Below are 18,385 nucleotides of genomic sequence, written 5' to 3'. Positions count from 1 at the left end.
GGGGCTGAGAAGGGACACAGCCCTTGCGTTGAGTTGGACATGTAGAGCTGCAGGGAGACGGGGTCCCTGGACTCCAAGAGCCGGGGTGGGGGGCAGGGGTGTGGCTGCACCTGTTCTGGATGGCGCCTTCCCCTGGTTGCTCTGGCATGCAGAGGCCAACAGCCCCGGAGCCTGGCGCAGGGGCAGCACTGGCCGCTGGAGCCCACTGTCTCTCTGGAGGCGGCACTGTCGCCCTCCCTGGCCACGCGGAGCCCACACCCCTGCAGGCCGCTTCAGGGGGAAGCCACCAAGGGTGCCTGGCTGACGGCCCATGCCTACCCCTGGCCAGAGCCCCCTCCTCCCTGGCCAGGCCTGACCTCGCCCAGGCGAGACACACGGTGACAAAGCACACAGCCCAGGGCCTCTACCAATGCTACTGCCGTAACCGCCCGTGAAGGGTGTTAAATACAAGGGCACTTCGGAGAGCTCATGGGAAATATCTATCTTCTAAATAGTATCTTTCAAAAATTTTCCATTTTTTATTTATTTGAAAGGCGGAGATGGAGAGGACGGAGACGTCTCCCATCCGCCATGTCATGCCCCAAATGGCTGCGACGGCCGAGGCTGGGCCAGGTAGGAGCCAGGAGCTGCAGCCTCCAGCCCGGTCTCCCACCACCGGAGCCGTCACCTGCTGCCTGCCAGGGTGCGCGTCGGCAGAAGCCGGACTCAGCCCCAACGTGCGCCATCGTTTGCTCTCACCCTCCCAGGAACCGTCCGAAGCCCCTCGTGTGGCAGCTCACTAACAGCCTGTGACTTCAGGGGACGGCTCTCCCAGGTACCGCGGTGACGTCAGGGTACGGGCAACGCCAGCCCTCGTCTGGAATGCTAGCTTCTGGGACGGATGTGCCACAACCACACACTCACGTGGGCGCAATCCTTCCCCTCTGCTGAGGGGGCTGTGCTGGCAGACAGACTTCCTGTTTGGAGGACGAAGGGTCGCTCACAGACCGCCCGCGTGGCAGGCGGGCCCGGCATCGGCCACTGTGGGACGGGATGGAGGGAGAGTGCAGACAGCAGCGCATGCCCGGCTGACGAAGCGGACGCAGCGAGGGGACTACTGTACCTGCTTGTTATTGTCGCCGGTGCAACACAGTTTCTTGAGGGACACAAAATGCCTGATTTTCCTACGGACGACAACAGTTATTAGTGAGTCAGACAGGAGTGGCTCAACCTCTCAGCACACGAAAGCACCGACAGAGCCTGCTTCAAGCAAAACCAAGAGCTGACATCCAAGCACAACGCAGCCTACGGAAAACACCGTTTCCTCCACACCAAACCCACTCGTGCCTTCAGAGCCGGCCTCCCTGGGCGGGGCTGGCCCAGAAGCACCGCGCTCCGTGGACGCCACTTCATAGCAGCTACCCAGGTCAGCTCCCACGAGCCCTCAGCCCGCGGGGCGGGGCGACGTGACCACAGTCTGGCGGTCAGTCTGCCTGCACTGGGGGTTTTATAGGAGGAGGATGAGACGTGGCTGGGCGATGGCCAGATTTCACGGCCGCTGTTTCTACATTAAACGTTCCGCCCTGTCTCACACCCCACTTGTTAGAGGATGGCACTGTTCAGAGAAAAACCCTCTCGCTTCAAGGTCAAGGACAGGATCTTGGACCTCAGCCCGTGGTCCCGCTCAGCACCACAAGGGCAAGACCACAGGGACCTCACCCCTGTGCCACACACCGGCTCAAAGCCACACTCCAGAGCTGTGAAGCCCGGGGCTTACGTCACAGCCGGCACCTGGCAGCCGGGGCATTCCCGCTCCCCTCTCCCCTCCCCACGGTTCAGTTTCTCTCGAGGACTCCGCAGAGAGCACACAAAGTACAGGTTATTCCCTAAGGAGCTTCACTCAAGTGGGAAGACGTAGCAAGTCCCCGCTTGTCGTCACAGCGGCCTCTGACCGCTCCCGCTGACCAGGGGCGATCACACAGGAAGTCTTTGGCCCATGAAACGGGAAAGATCAGAAGAGTCTACCCTGGCCGGTGGGGCATCATCTCTGGGCTTGGGAACCTGCTGGTTCTGCACTCCACGTGGGTCTCGGCTGCGATTTCCTGAGACACGGACCAAGGCCGGCGATGGAAACAACAGGGCAGCCACGATGCGGCCCCCCGTCTGAGTGCTGGTGGAACAGCGGGGCCGAGCCCCTCAGGAAGGCCCGGGCAGCCTCCTGCCGCACCTGAGACCCTCGCGCAGAGGCCCGTGGGCGCCCCCAGCCCGAGAGACAGACCCGAGGGAGCCGCCAGTGACGAGATGGGAGTTCAAGGGCAGCGGTCTGAGCTGGCAGGAGGGCAGTCCTGAAACCAACCCAACAGGGGACACTCGAGCTCTCCGCTACTTCAGGGACCGCTGGCTTCCTGCCCGCACAGCCGACGGCCAGGACCTCGGGGCCCCAGGAGCCACGCATCGTAGTGCTGGTGGTGCGTGGGGGTGGGCGGGGGGAGCTCTCTCACACTCTTGTTCCCTTATTGGCACAACCACCACGTGGGGTCCTTTTTTGCAAACGTCACACAATGTCACTGCCATTTGTGCTCTGACACAAAGTGACCCCAATAGCAGCGACACATCTTCCCTCAGGTCAACCAGGACCACTCAGGGCCAAGGACCCCAACCACAGGGCTGGCGTGGACGACGCGTGCCTGGGGGACCCACAGAACCGCGGCCAGAGACGGAGAGACCAGCACCGTCTCGTTGTAATGGCGGCCTCTGTGCTCTCTCAGCTGGCGTGGAGCAGGCCCGAGCCCAGACCCGGCCTGCAGAGAGCTACAAGCACAGAGAACCAGACGGCCCGGAGCAGAGAGGGGAGGCCACAGCCCAGCCAGAGGCCCTCTGCTCTCCTGGGGATGAACCTGCCAGAATCCGAGTCCCAGAGGGGGCTCTGGCCCCAGGGAAGCAGGCGGAGCCAGGTGACGGCTGGCAGGGGAGTGAGCGTCGCTTCCCGGAGGCCCCGAGACCACGAGGCCACCTCGGCCGCTGCAGGTGCCCTGGTGTGCAGCTCGCACGCCCACTGTCCACGTATTTGTGCGCTCTGCTCCGCGGACCCCGTGCCCACGAGGGAGGGCCCCGCCTCGTGTCGGCCGGAGACGGGCAGTGTGCTCTCACCCGCCTTGGCCGATCACCGGAGCGATCTTCACATGCTGCTGGATGCTGTCCCCGGATTTCCGCCGGGCGTAGTAGATGCCCTGCCACTCCTGTGGGGGCAAAGGGGGCTCTCAGGACCCTCACGGAGGCCTCCAGCCGCACACCAGCTCTCAGCGGGCGGAGCGACGTGCCCACAGGCTTCCGTGGGTATCACACACCCTGGCAGCTGTCCTGGACCCCCCGCCCCGCCCCGCCCCGTGAGGCCGACAGGGCCCCAGGGCACGGAGACAAGACCACATCAGCCCGCCTTCCGTGAGGGCCCAGGACATGTGACCGGAGGGCTGAGTTTCCTCTGTCAGCCCTCTCTACCCAGGACCAGGTCAAGGGCTCCCTCTAGGTCAACCTTAGAACCCGCACAGGTCCTGTGCGCTGCAGCGGGGCCCAAGGGGGCCTCCCTGGCTGCGGTGGATGCCCTGGGAGCAGGGGAGCGGGACCAGGAGCTGCAGGTGCACAGGGAGTGGAGGGGAGGAAGAGAACAGGGAGCCAAAGCAGACACAAACCCGGGCCTGCCTGTGAATCCGGACACTCAGCGTTCCAGTCTCCCCACCCCGGCAAATCAGCAACCACCACAGCTCGGGGCGGGGGGTGATGCCTGTGACAGGCGGGTCAGGCCCACACAGGGAGGAGGGTCCTCTCCCTAAACCGCGAGGTGCACCTGAGACCCAAGGTCAACCCAGCAGGGAAGCCCTCCAGCAGGCATCACACTGTCTCCCAGCCACGGGGGCACAGCCCGGGGGCGGAGCCTCGGAGGGCCTGCCGCAGGGCGCGGCTCACCCACCTTGCCCTTCCTGATGCACGTGTTGATGGTGTCCAGGAGGTCGGCCCGGTTCCTGTCGCTCTTGGGCAGCGTGGACAGCTCCTTCCCCAGGAGCTCACCCTTGTGGTAGCCCATCATCCTCTCGAAGGCGGGGTTCACATACTGCGGGGGAGCGGGCTCGTCAGTGCGGGCGGGCGAGGGGCAGGGCCCGACACGGGAGCACCGGAAGTTCCGGGGGCAGCAGCTCCTCCTTGGGAGCCTGGACCCCTTCAGCTGCTGCCCGTGCCCTGGGGGCAGCCGGGAGGACCTGCAGCCTGTCCACCTCCCCAGGTCCCCGCCCACCATCGCCCACCCAGAAAGGACACAGCGGCAAACGAGAGCTCGGCTCAACAGGCCCGGCTCACGTGAGGGCACGTCAGAAAGCGTGTGCATAAAACGAGATTAAGAGGGAAGCTGGGGGCTGGCGCTGCGGCACAGCGGGTTAAAGCCCCGGCCTGCAGTGCCGGCATCCCATACGGGCGCCGGTTCAAATCCCGCCTGCTCCAGCTCCCTGCTCTAATGTGCCTGGGAAAGCAGCGGAGGGTGGCCCAAGTGCTTGGGGCCCTGTACCCGCGTGGGAGACAGAAGCTCCTGGCTTTGGCCGGGCCCTGCCCACTGCAGGGGTGCTCCTGTGAGGGGCTGCCCAGCCTGCAAGCAGCTCCAGCGGCTGCTAGGAGTGAGAGCTCTGGCGTCTGTCTCTCCCACGAGACATCACGTCCTCACGGGCAGAGGGGCTGCGGGTTTATCTCGGGAAGCTCAGGGCTGTCTGTGGCTGGTCCCAGTGTGCTGACCTCCTCACCTGTGGCTGTCATTCAAGCATGCTTTCTATTAGCGTTTGACGGGCAGAGACCGTGAGCTTCCACGCACTGGCTGCGGCTGAGCCAGGTGGAAGCTGGGAGCCAGGAACTTGACTCAGGTCTCCCCTGTGCATAACAGAGACCCGTCACCGCTGCTCCCTGGGGCGACCATCAGCAGGCGCTGGCGTCTGGAGCTGGAGCCGGGGACTGAACCCAGGCACCGTGCGAGGAGGCATGAAGGCCACCCCTCAGTCATCCTCCCGTGTGTATGCTCTGTGTTCCCCGTGAGGCTGCGTACGTGATTAGAACTCATGGCCTCTTTCATGCCACGGTTCCTGGACTTTGGTAATCAGCAGAAACCACAGGTAAGGCCTGGCACCAAGTTCAAATCCTAGCCAAGGCCAAGCTAAGTCACCGCAGGCAAACAACCTTCCCTCTCCATTCCTCCCAGGTTCCCATCTGTGACACGGCTGCGACGGTAGCACCGCACTCAGGACTTCTACATGGAATATTCGAGTGGGGGCAGGAGGCTTAAAATGTGCCTGGGACTGGGGAAGCGCCGTGTCACGTTCTAAAACCAACACGCGGGTAGCTGAGACAGACGGAGGCAGGGAGGGAGACTGGATGGCTGTATGGACGGACGGATGGACGGACATACAGACACGGAGATACCACTCCTAAACTCTGCGTGCTGTGACCCGCTGTGCAGTGGGGCTCACAGCAGGTGCCCAGCTCCTCATCCGGGGAAGACGCTGGTGGCCAGCAGGAGCAGGCATCCAACAGCCCACCCACAGAGGCCCACCCTCGGCGTGCACAGCACAGGGTCATGAGTGCCCCCTCCGGTACGTACAACACCCCCTGTCCAGTCTGCCTCCTTCCCTCGCTCGGGCCTTGTTTTTCCGAGTGCTCGTTCATTGCAGTAGGAAGCACCAGGCGGTGCCCTGAGCAACGGGCTATGGAGCCTTGTCCTACAGTTCAAGTTCACCTGATGCAGGAGGCCAGCCCCGCCTCTGCCGGACGGGCAGCACCGTGCCCTAGTGAGATCCTGCTGCGGCCTCATCCCATGGGCTCTGGGAGGGAACCACGTCGGACACTCTCCACGGCATGGGCAGGGGGCCAGGGACGGTCAGCAAGGAGAGGAAGCCTCCAGGTGTCCTCTGAGGGGCACCCGAGTCGGAGGGGAGGCGGGCGGCAGGTCCGGGAGGCAGGCACCGCTGTGTGCTCTGGCTCTGACCTAGGCCGCCGGCCTCCAGGGGCCTCACTCTCCTCACCCTCACAGGAGCCTGGGGACAGTGATGCAGTCTGTGTGAGCCCGAGAGGCCCGAGACACAGCTGCGGGCTCCTGCTGCGGGCACCTGGGTGCTGATGGCTGCTCGGCCGCTCGGCCGCGGAGCCAGCGCCTGGCGGCCAGTCTACAGGGCGGGGCCTCTCACGTGATTTATATGTTTCTGAAGGAGAGGCGGCGAGAAGGACAATGCTCCCGTGTGCCTTCCCGTCCTCCCCAGTGCCTGCCAATGGCCAGGACCTGGCCAGGACCTGACCAGGAACCCAGGACTCAATCCGGGTCCCCATGTGGCTGACAGGACCCCCATCACCCGAGTCACCGGTGCTGTCTTCCGGGACGTGTGTTAGCAGGAAGCTGGAGCCGGGGCGGAGCCGGATATGAAACCTAGGCTCTCCGACGCGGGTGCGGGTGTCTTAGCCGCAGCTCTGAGCACCTGGCACAGCTACTGTGTCTTTCTCAGTCACCGAAGCTGTCCTATTTCAGTAAGGTTCTCCGCGACACACATACTTTTCTTGAAGATGCCGTTTCTCTAAGGGCTTTGTAGTCAGAATACAAAACATGAAGTGCAGGCAGGTGTGAGGGAATTACAAAGCCCGTGGGAAGTGGAGTTGCATTTTTTTTGTTTGATCTGTAAAAAGTTGACAAATTCACGCAGTTTGTGCACGATACGCATTTCCATGAAGTTTGTGAAGCCCTCCCTTAATGAGCACCTTGGAGAACACTCGGCTTGCGTGGGTGTCTATGGGTGTCTGTAGGCGTTCACTCATAACGTGACTGACTGCTCTGTACACCCCGTCTTCACGGGCTTTCTCAGGTTTCCCCCGTCTCCGCGGGGAATGGCAGGCCCGATGCGAACGCAGCCTCTCTGTTCTGTACCGAACAGGCGCCTCTCGGCCCAGTCTGCAGTCTGCCTCCCACGCGCTCGTCTCCTCCCTAGAGGACCCGCAGCGCAAGAAGCGCCTGGAGCGGACGTGGGGCCGCCAGGACACGCGGGGCCCGTCCTACCTGAATCACGTGGTCGTCGCTCGTTATCTCTATGGCTTCGTGACAGTGGTCTAAGGCGGTGAACACCGAATTGCAGGCCCTGCGAGGTGCAAAAAGCAAAAACAGAAACCGACATTAGTCCTTTCCTAAAAACATCATTACATTCTCAGAATTCCATGAACTCTACGGAACCTATTAAAAACTCAATAAACTAAAACACATTTACAAAGTTGCATTCCGTCTGCTGTGTGACAGATCAACTAATGCTGGATTCATTAAAGTCCTGCCTCTTGCTGTTCTTGTGGCCTAAATGCGGGGCCTGCTCCAGGGTCCGTGTGGGAACCTCACGCCCGCGGGACAGCACTGAGAAGGAGCCCTGGGAGCTGACGATGCCGCGTGGGTTCCACGTGAAACCACGTCCAAGAGGCTGCAGTGAGCGCCCACCCCCCAGCCATGGAAGCACACAGTGAACGCCCCCGCCTGGGAGCCACGCTAGCACACAGTGAGGGACCTGCTCAGGAGCCATGCGAGCACACAGCGGCAGTCCACCTGTGCCACCAGTCCTCGCGGGACACCCGGGAACCTGCTGGCAGTCCAGAACCGTGAGCCATACACTCCTGTTCTTAAACACTCCCCCCCACCACCACCTGCCCTGAAGAGATTTGGGGACAGTGAGCCTGAACAGACAAGGGGGGAAAGAGCAGTCTTTGAACCTCAACCCACAGCCGCAGCAGATACTTGTTTTTTAAGGATTTATTTATTGTATTTGAAAGTCAGAGTTACACAGAGAGAGAAAGAGAGGCAGAGAGAGAGAGAGGTCCTCCATCCACTGGTTCACTCCCCAGGTGTCCGCAACAGCCAGAACTGTGCTGATTCAAAGCCAGGAGCTTCTTCCAGGTCTCCCACATGGGTGCAGGGGCCCAAGGACCAGGGCCATCTTCCACTGCTTTCCCAGGCCACAGCAGAGAGCTGGATGGGAAGTGGAGCAGCCGGGACTCGAACCAGCGCCCATATGGGATGCAGCACTGCAGGTGGCGGCTTCACCTGCTACGCCACAGCGCCGGCACCAGAAGATACTTCTGTGAACACGCTACCCAAAGACGGACGGTCAACCACACACTCTTCCAGACCTTGCCAAGGTGCTGCGCCAACCTCAGCCGTGACCCAGGACAGCCGAGGGGAGGAGACAGTCCTGGAAGCCCTATCATGGTGCCCTTGGTCCAGAATGCTCACGGAGAAGTCCTGTCCACAAGGAGCTGCTCATCAGCCCCCCCCACCCCCACCCCCCCGGGAGGCCACCTGCCCGTCACAGCGCACGCAGCAACGCCTCCTCACTTCCTCCTTCCCGGGGCTCCTGGCTCCCGGCCACGCGCCCGGCACAGCCGCAGGGGAACAGGCAGAGTCCAGGCTCGGCGCCCATGCAGCCCCTGCCGGGCCATGTGCCCCGGCCGTTCCTCGCCATTGCTGGAACTTTGCAGTCAGATTCTCAACAAACGCAGCCCCTTGTTCAACAACAAGCGTGCGGCGAGCGTCTGTGACTTATTCAAAGAATCCCACGAAGGCGTCCCAACACCACAGGAGGAGCAGAGGCGGCCGATTCCCTGGACTCACGTTTTTTTTTTTTTTTTGACAGGCAGAGTGTACAGTGAGAGAGAAAGACAGAGAGAAAGGTCTTCCTTTTGCCGTTGGTTCACCCTCCAATGGCCGCCGCGGCTGGCGCACCGCGCTGATCCGATGGCAGGAGCCAGGTGCTTCTCCTGGTCTCCCATGGGGTGCAGGGCCCAAGCACCTGGGCCATCCTCCACTGCACTCCCTGGCCACAGCAGAGAGCCGGCCTGGAAGAGGGGCAACCGGGACAGAATCCGGCGCCCCGACCGGGACTAGAACCCGGTGTGCCGGCGCTGCAAGGCGGAGGATTAGCCTAGTGAGCCGCGGCGCCGGCCATGGACTCACGTTTCTTGTAAAGCAGTCACAAGGTTGCTTTTCCTCGTCCTAAAGGAAGACTAACTACTCCCGGGGGCGGCGCTGCCTCTTTCCAGTTACGGGACCACGCAGTTCGCCTTCACTGGCCCTGTGCTCATCTATGAAATGCACACAACCATGCGCACTTCACGGGTGTCTAGGGGTCGAAGCCGCTTCTGTGAGGCATTTCACGGAGCCCAGAGACCCCGCGAGGATTCGACACCTGGCCCTCGATACTGTCCGTGAGAACTCCGAGTAGTGTTCCTGTTTCCTCAGGTCTTGGGTGAAAAGTGAGCCGCCGCCGATCGTTACTGGTACGCACACCCGAGACGCCACCCGGACGTCCTCAGAGGCGGCCTGGCGGCCCATGTGCGCAGCCGAGGTCTCGGCCGGGGAAGACCAGTGTCCGCGTGGTCGCACGGTGAGACGCCTGCCCGCTAAGGGCTCAGGACTCGGCCAGCAGAGCATGGAACACTGCCTGCCTGCCCGCAGCCCACACACCAGGTGCAGCTCCTGTTTATTTAAATTGTCCAGGGTCTCAGGGGGTAAAGCCACCGCCTGCAGTGCTGGCACCCCGTATGGGTACGGGTTCACGTCCCGGCAGCTCCACTTCTGATCCAGCTCTCTGCTATGGCCTGGGAAGGCAGTGGAGGAAGGCCCAAGTGCTTGGGCACCTGTACCCGCGTGGGACACCCAGATGAAGCTCCTGGCTTCCGAGTTCCGCCTGGCCTAGTGCTGGCCATTGGGGTTATCTGGGAAGCAAACCAGAGGATGGAAGATCCCTCTCTAACTGTGACTTTTAAAGTAGACAAATCTTTTGTAAAACTAACTAAACTGCTCAAGTCCAGCCATGTGAACTGGGCACTGCCCCGTTCCCACCCCTGCATCTGCAAAATCAGGACAATGAGTAAGACCTGACCAGACTCCAGAGTCGCCCGCACAGCCTCACGGGAGGAAGCAAGGGCTCATGGGAAGCACTTGCAGGCACCCGGTCCAAACTGAGCCCAGCACTTGCCGGCTGGCAGACCCATCTGGGGGCACAGAGCTCCCCGGGAGAGCTGGACGATGGGTGCTCGGCACATTTCACCCAGCGGTGAACCCTCTCTTGCCGAAGCCTTTTATCTGGAGCACCCCAAGTCCCCACCACGACACGAACAGGTGCATCAGAGAACCCTGTTCTCGTACCACAGAGACTGCCTTGACACAAGTCCCTAAATGCAACCCCCAGAACCTGTCAACATTCCTGACGGCCGTTCACGAAGCCTCCGACCGTCACTGACGCCAACAGCACGGAGCACCCGGGATCCCGGAGTGGCCGGGGACGACTGCTCCCCGGGACAAGCACTCCCCAGTGCCGAGTCTACCTGGGCTTCCAGTCTCTTCCATCTGGTGTTCTGTTCAAAGAAACCCACCCCGAAGTGAGGCCATCAATTCCAGCCCTGTCCTGGAGTGCGGAGCTTAATCGCTCGCATTAATTTTTCACATCATCAGGCATAAGAACCCACGCTTGCTAATTTCCTGTTCTTGGAAACCACTTAAGTCTGCCTCTCACACGTCTACTTCTGTGGCCTTTGGGTGAAGAAGCTGCAAAACTGAGAACAGAAGCCCCCGGGAAGGAAAGGTGACCAAACGTAGAAACTCACGGGGAACGGGCACGGCGGCCCCCGTCCCGCGCCCTCTCGGGGGCTCCGTGGTCCCAGGGGGGACGTGGATTCTCCAGGCACGGGGCGTGAGGCCCACAAACGGTCCCATGTGACGACAGGGAGCGGATGCACGCGAGCACACTGGGCGCTCTGGGGGCTCAGAGCCCCCGAGGCTCTCTGCGCTTCGTCTCGGCTGTGGCCGGGAGGCTGGGCGACAGATCCTGCGTCCCTTCCTAAGTACTCTACACGGACGGCATCAAGACAGCACGCCAACATGCACACACACGTGTGTGCCCAGAGATACACACATGCACACACATACACACACACACACACACACCAGGGCCACCTGGAACAAGGAATGGGCGGGGCGAAGTGGTAGCCTGCGGGAGAAGATTCTGAACGTGGTCCAAACTGCAGCACAGTCCGGGGTGCACGAGGCGGGAGGTGTGACAGCACCTGGACTCGCACCGCCGCTGGCTGGGGCGAGGGTGCGCGGCCGGGGTGGGGGTTGGGTCACGGTGCAGGGGGCTGGGGCAAGGGTGCGAGGCCGGGGTGGGGGGTGCGAGGCCAGGGTGGGGGTTGGGTCACGGTGCAGGGGGCTGGGACATGGGTGCGAGGCCGGGGTGGGGGTTGGGTCACGGTGCAGGGGGCTGGGGCAAGGGTGCGAGGCCGGGGTGGGGGGTGCGAGGCCAGGGTGGGGGTTGGGTCACGGTGCAGGGGGCTGGGACATGGGTGCGAGGCCGGGGTGGGGGTTGGGTCACGGTGCAGGGGGCTGGGGCAAGGGTGCGAGGCCGGGGTGGGGGGATTGGGACACGGTGCAGGGGGCTGGGGCAAGGGTGCGAGGCCGGGGTGGGGGGTTCGGTCACGGTGCAGGGGCTGGAGCACGAACCCGGGGGCTGGTCTCTTCATGCAGTCGGCTGCCTCTGCTCTAACGCTGGCTGCCACACAGGGCCCCGGTGAGGACCAAGCTCCTGGAGACACCTGCCGATACGGAATGATGCTGTGTTCCATAGAACAGGGCTCTGCCCAGCCGAAGTGTTGATTATCTCTAACACCGAGGGCTGCGGCTGCCTTAAGACCTGGAGTAAAGTGAGCACGGCGGTTCGGGCCTAGCTCCTTGACCGACTCACAGGTGGAACAGCTAGCACTGCTCTGGCCCAAGCATCCCCTGTGCTGTAGGTCCACGAGGTCTTGTCCTGAGAGAGGTGCAGGCACACGAGGAGGGAAACGGTCATCACCTGGCCCGGGTGACCACAGACTGTCTCACACATCCCTCTGTCCAGCAGAGCTCACCAGACAGACATGGGCACGTGGCTTAGTTCCTGCGCCTCTGAAAGCCATTGTACGTCATGCAACCTTCACATGGGAGCACAGATCCGGCGCCTACAACCCTAGTGAAATAAAAATACGGTCCGCACACACGTGCCGGCACACACTGAGCTGCAGCCGGGGTGGGACTGTCGCGAACAGCTTTGCAGATCAGACCACAATTATTCTGGCACTGCGGACGTGGGAGCCTCACCTTCCAGTCCGCAGGAAACGCCGCAGCTGTCTGCCCCCACCAGCATGGGGGGATGCCCCAGTGTCCTTGAATGCCCTAAGAGCCCAGGGAGGGTGTGGCAGATCAGGCAGAGTGAAGCCACGCCCACGTGTGCACACACACACCCCAGGGAAACGGCCTGGGTGAGACGGCGTCAGAACAGCCCAAAAGCAACAGCTGAGGCCGGTACAGCGGGCGAGAGGACTGGTGCACCAGGCAAACCCTCCCTCCCGGGTCATGGCCGTCCCAGCTCAGGTCTACACTGGCCTGCACTCACAGGGTGAGCCGACTCACTAGGACTTCAACTGCCAGCCCAGCTCTCCAAAGCAGCTCCAGGCAGCGAGGCCGAAGAGCCGTAGGCCCCCAGGTGTTGGGAGCTTGGACACAAACAGGCCTGAGCCCAGGAGGCCCCGAGCAGGCCTGTGCGCCCGGCGTCTGAGCGGATGCCAGCAGCACGCCCACCTGCTCCTGCTGGCCACGCTCGCGGCTGACCGCACACTGCCAGGCCTGCCTCTGCCCCGCTCAGGCTGGACAAGGGCCCCTAACGTCGCTGAGCCCGGCCCTGCGGCACCTGGCCCTCCCTCCCTGTCACACTTCCCGCCAGGGTGGGGGACTTGGCTGACAGTGAGGTGTCGCACTGCTGGTGCCCCACTCTGGCCAATGCGCGGGGAAGACAGAAAACACTGCAAACCTCTCTTTCTAACTCTGTTTATGACCGAAAAACCTACGCGAACTCACCAAGTCCTGGTGCCCTCAGACAACTAGAGACTCCCAGGCATCAGCCACAGGACACGAGGGTTAAAGCCACAGGATACCGGAGAAGGGCGATGCTGTTTCTAGAAACATCTATGAAGTCTGCTGAAGCCAATAAACACACAGGTACAAAGAGGCTTGGGTGTTCACCGAAGTCTCCGGCAACTTTCCTCACCGGAGGCTTTAAAACCCCCGAGTTCCCACTGCTCCGACACCCTTTTCTCACAGTTTCCACCTAAGAAAGCGACTGCTGTCCCCGTGCGACTGCTCAGAGCTCGGAGCCGCTGGAAGGCGACAGCGCCCCCTCCCCGGTCCTGGGCTCCTGCGATCCGCTGGCTTCCAAGGACGCAGGACAAGTTGAAGCGGCTCTCGGCACCTCTGAGCACAAAAATAACGCACAAGGGAGGATTCACAGCTGCCACGCACTCCCCTTCCTCCTCCTGTGCTGAGCCGGAGCCGACCGGGCTCCCGGGGGCAGCGCCAGGCGGGGCAGGGGCCGCTGGGCCTCCGCCAGCCCTGAAGCTGCTGGGAACAGGCGACAGGAGCTGCCCCCTGCCCGGCTCTCCAGGGTCCAATCGGCAGGCCAGGGTGGAGCCTGCACAGCCCGGGCAGGAGCGAGGACACTGACACGCAGGTGGGCCCTGAGGCAGACGGAACCGAGCCCGGCATCCTGCCCCAGCCAGGCCCCGGGAAAGCCCGTCCGGTCAAGAGCGTGGGCGGAGGCTACAGCGCCACATAACCGCAAAGCCACTCGCCGGCCCCGGGAGACAGCCGGCAGGTGCACAGCAACACTGGCAGCACCACAAACACCCGCACCCGTGCCCACAGTCCAGGCACGGCCCCAGGAAGCAGCCTCCGAGCTTGCACCAACCCAGCCTAACTGTACAAAATGAAACCTTTCCCTAAGCTGCAAGGTTCCAAATAGCAGCAAATCATGGAAAATTCAGTCAAAGGAGGAAACACTAACAGCTGATCCCACGTCACCCAGGGAGCCCCGGCACAGACCCCACTGTTTACCGCTACCCACCCACAGCCGACACCCCGGGACTCGGCTGTGAACAGCACCCATCAGCCTGGTGACTTCAGAACTGGCGCCTCCTGCTGGTGTCACATGGTGTCACTCGCCGTCACCTGTGAGCACGTTTGGACGCGTGGACACGTGAGGACATGTGGACGTGTGGGGATGTGCAGACGCCATACGTGTGAACAAATGTGGACTTGTGAGCACGTGTGGATGTGTGAGCACGTGTGGACACTGTGTGTGTGAGCATGTGTGGATGTGTGAGCACGTGTGGATGTGTGAACAAATGTGGACATGTGAGCACTGTGGACTGTAAGCACTGTGATCACATGTGGACATGTGAGCATGTGTAGACATGGGAGCATGTGTGGACACTGTGTATGTGAGCATGTGTGGATGTGTGAACATGTGTGGACATGTGAGCATGTGTTGAGTGTGAGCACTGTGGGCTGAGCACGTGTGGACATGTGAACATGTGTGGACTGAGCACATGTGGACTGTGAGCATGTGTGGAGTGTGAGCACTGTGGACGTGTGAGCAAGTATGGATGTCACACATGTGAGCACGTGTGGACTGTGAGCATGTGTGGACATGTGAGCGCGTGTGGACATCATGCATGTGAGCATGTGTGGACTGTGAGCACTGTGCATGTGTGAACACGTGTGGACTGTGAGCACGTGTGGACAGGTGAGTGTGTGTGGACTGTGAGCATGTGTGGACATGTGAGCGCGTGTGGACTGTGAGCATGTGTGGCCATGTGAGCACGTGTGGATGTCATGCGTGTGAACATGTGTGGACAGGTGAGCGCTGTGGACTGAGAGCGCGTGTGGACATGGGGCACGTGTGGACGTCACACATGTGAGCGCTGTGGACTGAGAGCACGTGTGGACGCTGTGCGTGCACGCTGCCCCGTCACTCACCGTAGCTTGAACTGCGAGCGGACCTCCCCATGCCCGATCTGGATGAGCTCGTTGTAGCAGGCGGTCACGCTGCTGTTCTCCACGAACCTCTGGGAGGAAAGCAGAGGGGCAGTGAGGGGCATGCGGCCACGCTGAGTCGCAGAGCGCGCGCTGCCCTGCGGGTTCCCTGACTGCTGCGTGAGAACTCCAGACACAACCAGGAGCTGGCCGAGTGCTCCAGCATCCGGGACATCGGGGCAGGCGACGCCGCACCCGTCCCTGCCCCCAACAGAGGCGGGGTGCACGTCCCTGGGATAAACACACCAGGGCGAAAACCGCCCCCCAGCCGCGCTGTCCGCAGACCTCTCCCGGCTCCCTGTGGCACTGACGTGACTCACGAAACCACACCTGCCCTCTGCTGTTGCTCCTGCGCTGCGCCCCACGAGGGAGCGGAGCTCACGTGCAGGCCAGAGACAAGGCAACCCCCGGATCAGAGGTGGGCAAAGGCATGACGGGCGGGCTGACACCCGGTGTGCACGGGTATGAGGGGCGGGCTGACACCCGGTGCACACGGGCACTGGGCGGGCTGACACCTGGTGTGCACGGGCACTGGGCGGGCTGACACCTGGTGTGCACGGGTATGAGGGGCGGGCTGACACCCGGTGCACACGGGCACTGGGCGGGCTGACACCTGGTGTGCACTGACACAACGTGCAGGCTGACATCTCATGTGCACGGGTACAGGGGTGGGCTGATGCCCAGTATGCATGGGTACAAGGGGCAGGCTCACACCCTGTGTGCACGGGCACCATGGGCGGGCTGACACCCAGTGTGCACGGGCACCATGGGTGGGCTGACACCTGGTGTGCACGAGCACCACTCACTGCAGGGTAGGACGGGCACACACATACACACACCCACACATAACACTGCAGGGTAGGACAGCACACACGTACTCACACACACCCACACACACCACATACACACTGCAGTGTAGGACGGGCACATGCGTACTCACACCCACACACACCACATACACACTGCAGTGTAGGACGGGCACACATGTACTCACACCCACACATAACACTGCAGTGTAGGACGGGCACACGCATACTCACACACACACCCACACACACCGCATACACAGACTCCAGTGTAGGACGGGCACACATGTACTCACACAAACCCAAACACACCACATACACACTGCAGTGTAGGACGGGCACACGCATACTCACACACACACCACACACACACTCACTGCAGTGTAGGATGGGGGCGTCCCAGGTGGTGGTCTAACCTGGTGCTGACCCCCAAGTATTGTTTGCACCTACCACCATGTACTGTATTACTAGAGCAGGAAATACCGTAAACGGAGCACCTTTCTAGCATGAACAAGACAAAACTTCACAGCAAACGGTGGAGTCAGGAAAAACAGCAGGTAAAAAGCAGTCAGGAAACAGACTGAAGGACAATTCTTCTTAGGCTTGCATTTCAATCTACACAAACACACATCACGCCAAACTCTAAGCGTGTGGCTAAGCAAACTGTTCAGTTTGCTTTTTGCTTAGTGTGGGACGAGGATTCCTGACTGCAAGAAGAGGATTCCTGACTGTCGGGTCGCCTGCTTCTGTCTCCAGATCAGCAGAGCGCAGAACCAGGGCTGGGCGCAGACGCACTTGCTAGGGTTCCTCCAACCAAGGAGGCCAGGGGCAGTGGGGCTCGCTCTTCACACAGTCACGCTCATACACACTCACACACATGCACACCCAACAGTCACTCCCAAGATACACAGTCACAATACACTTTTACATACACTCCACACATACGCACACCCCACATTTACACCATATACACTCATAATGCACTGTTACACACTCACACATATGCATACTCCACAGTTATAAGATATACCTTCTTACACACTCACACTCCACAATACACACTCACAATACTCACACAGCCAGACTTACACATACACACTCACAATACACCCTTACACTCACACACATTCCAGATACATACTCAAAATAATCACACACAGACTTCACATACACACTCACAATACACCCTTACACTCACACATACTCCAGATACACACTCACAATACACACAACCCACAGACTTACATATGCACACTCACAATACACGCTTTCATACACACAGAACACACATTATCTCAGATACACAGCAGTGCATATAGACTCTCACACACCCACATACTCCAGACTTAGAGATGCAATACACAGCCTGCACAGACCTACAAATACACACTCACAATATACTCACACACTCACACACACACACCCTCCACAAAGTCCCACACAGCAGTGCATACAGACTCTCAGAAGCACTCAAACTCTACACACCCACAAATATACACACACGCACATATACAGTCACACTCGCACACACACTCCACACACCCACAAATACACACACATCCACACACACCCACATATAGTCACACTTGCAACACTCACTCCACACACCAATACACACACCCACACACCCACAGTCACACTCGCACTCTTACATTCCACGCACCCATACACACACATACACATGCTCACACTCCATGCACTCACACACACACCCGCATATACAGCCACACTCGCAACACTCACTCCACACACCCATACACACACCCACAGCCACACTCGCACTCTCACATTCCACATACCCATACACACACACACACACCCACAGCCACACTCACACTCTCACATTCCACGCACCCATACTCACACATACACACGCTCACATCCATGCACTCACACACACACACACCCCTATACACAGAGTCGCACTCACACACTCTCAGACCCCACACATCAGGAGCGACGGCTTCCCCCACGGACTCCTGCATAGCCCTTCGCCGTCCCTGGGCCTCTGGTCCCCGGCGTCCGGGTGAGGGACGTGCTAGGGGAAGCGGGAAGCCTACCACACAGGGAGGGAGACTCGCTCCCCTTATCCACAGCAAGGATAAACATGGTGAGGTTCCAGCCAAGCTCCCAGACAGGCGACCTGCACGGCCAGCGGGCCTCCACCGGTGGGGTCCCCAGACACAGCTTCACCAACAGTGAGCGGGAAGCGTGCGGGCCGAAAGCGGCACCTGCGCCGGAGACAGGTGCGTGTCCGTGTCCACCCCCAAGCCACGCCACCGCTCACTTTGCACTCACGCTGGCCTGGGCTCTGTGGGTACCATACAGGCGGCTGCCCGTCTGCAGCAGGCCTTGTCGCTCCCCGTTTTCGTGGAGGAGCGACACTGAACCCTGCGCTGTTCTTTCGTCTGCTCGGCCCTCCCCGGGTTTGCTGCTGGTTCTTCCCGGGTTGGTTACTATCCCTTCCACCTCCGTGGAAGGGCAGTTCCCCCTGGCCACATTCCCCACTTCCGCGGGGGAGCGGCACACCGCCGGCCGGCTCTCTCGGGGGCTGCACAGGCGTTCCTTCAGATGTTCCCCTTAGATGTTCCTGGTGCATGCCGTCTCTCTCCTCCTTTATAGTCCTCCTCCGCCAATCCCAACTCGGCTG

General features: G+C 60.9%; 1 protein-coding gene across 11 annotated transcripts in view; it reads right to left on the bottom strand.

Moving 5' to 3' along the window:
* PDE8B (phosphodiesterase 8B) overlaps positions 1–18,385 on the bottom strand; it is a 198,728-nt gene that overhangs the window by 31,850 nt on the left and 148,493 nt on the right. For all 11 annotated transcript variants that reach the window (XM_089312885.1, XM_089312886.1, XM_089312884.1 and 8 more), the window contains exons 6-10: positions 14,873–14,961; positions 7,052–7,130; positions 3,947–4,087; positions 3,130–3,218; positions 1,103–1,163 (exon numbers count right to left, since the gene is read on the bottom strand). In XM_089312885.1, coding sequence (XP_089169011.1) covers positions 1,103–1,163; positions 3,130–3,218; positions 3,947–4,087; positions 7,052–7,130; positions 14,873–14,961 — 459 coding nt within the window. The remainder of the gene's footprint in view (positions 1–1,102; positions 1,164–3,129; positions 3,219–3,946; positions 4,088–7,051; positions 7,131–14,872; positions 14,962–18,385) is intronic.

The sequence above is a fragment of the Oryctolagus cuniculus genome, chromosome 14, assembly GCF_051225735.1.
Source record: "Oryctolagus cuniculus isolate XC-2025 breed Fujian yellow rabbit chromosome 14, ASM5122573v1, whole genome shotgun sequence".
Classification (NCBI taxonomy): Eukaryota; Metazoa; Chordata; class Mammalia; order Lagomorpha; family Leporidae; genus Oryctolagus; species Oryctolagus cuniculus.
The sequence above is the reverse complement of the archived record's forward strand: the minus strand, read 5'-3'. Positions and strand labels throughout refer to the sequence as shown.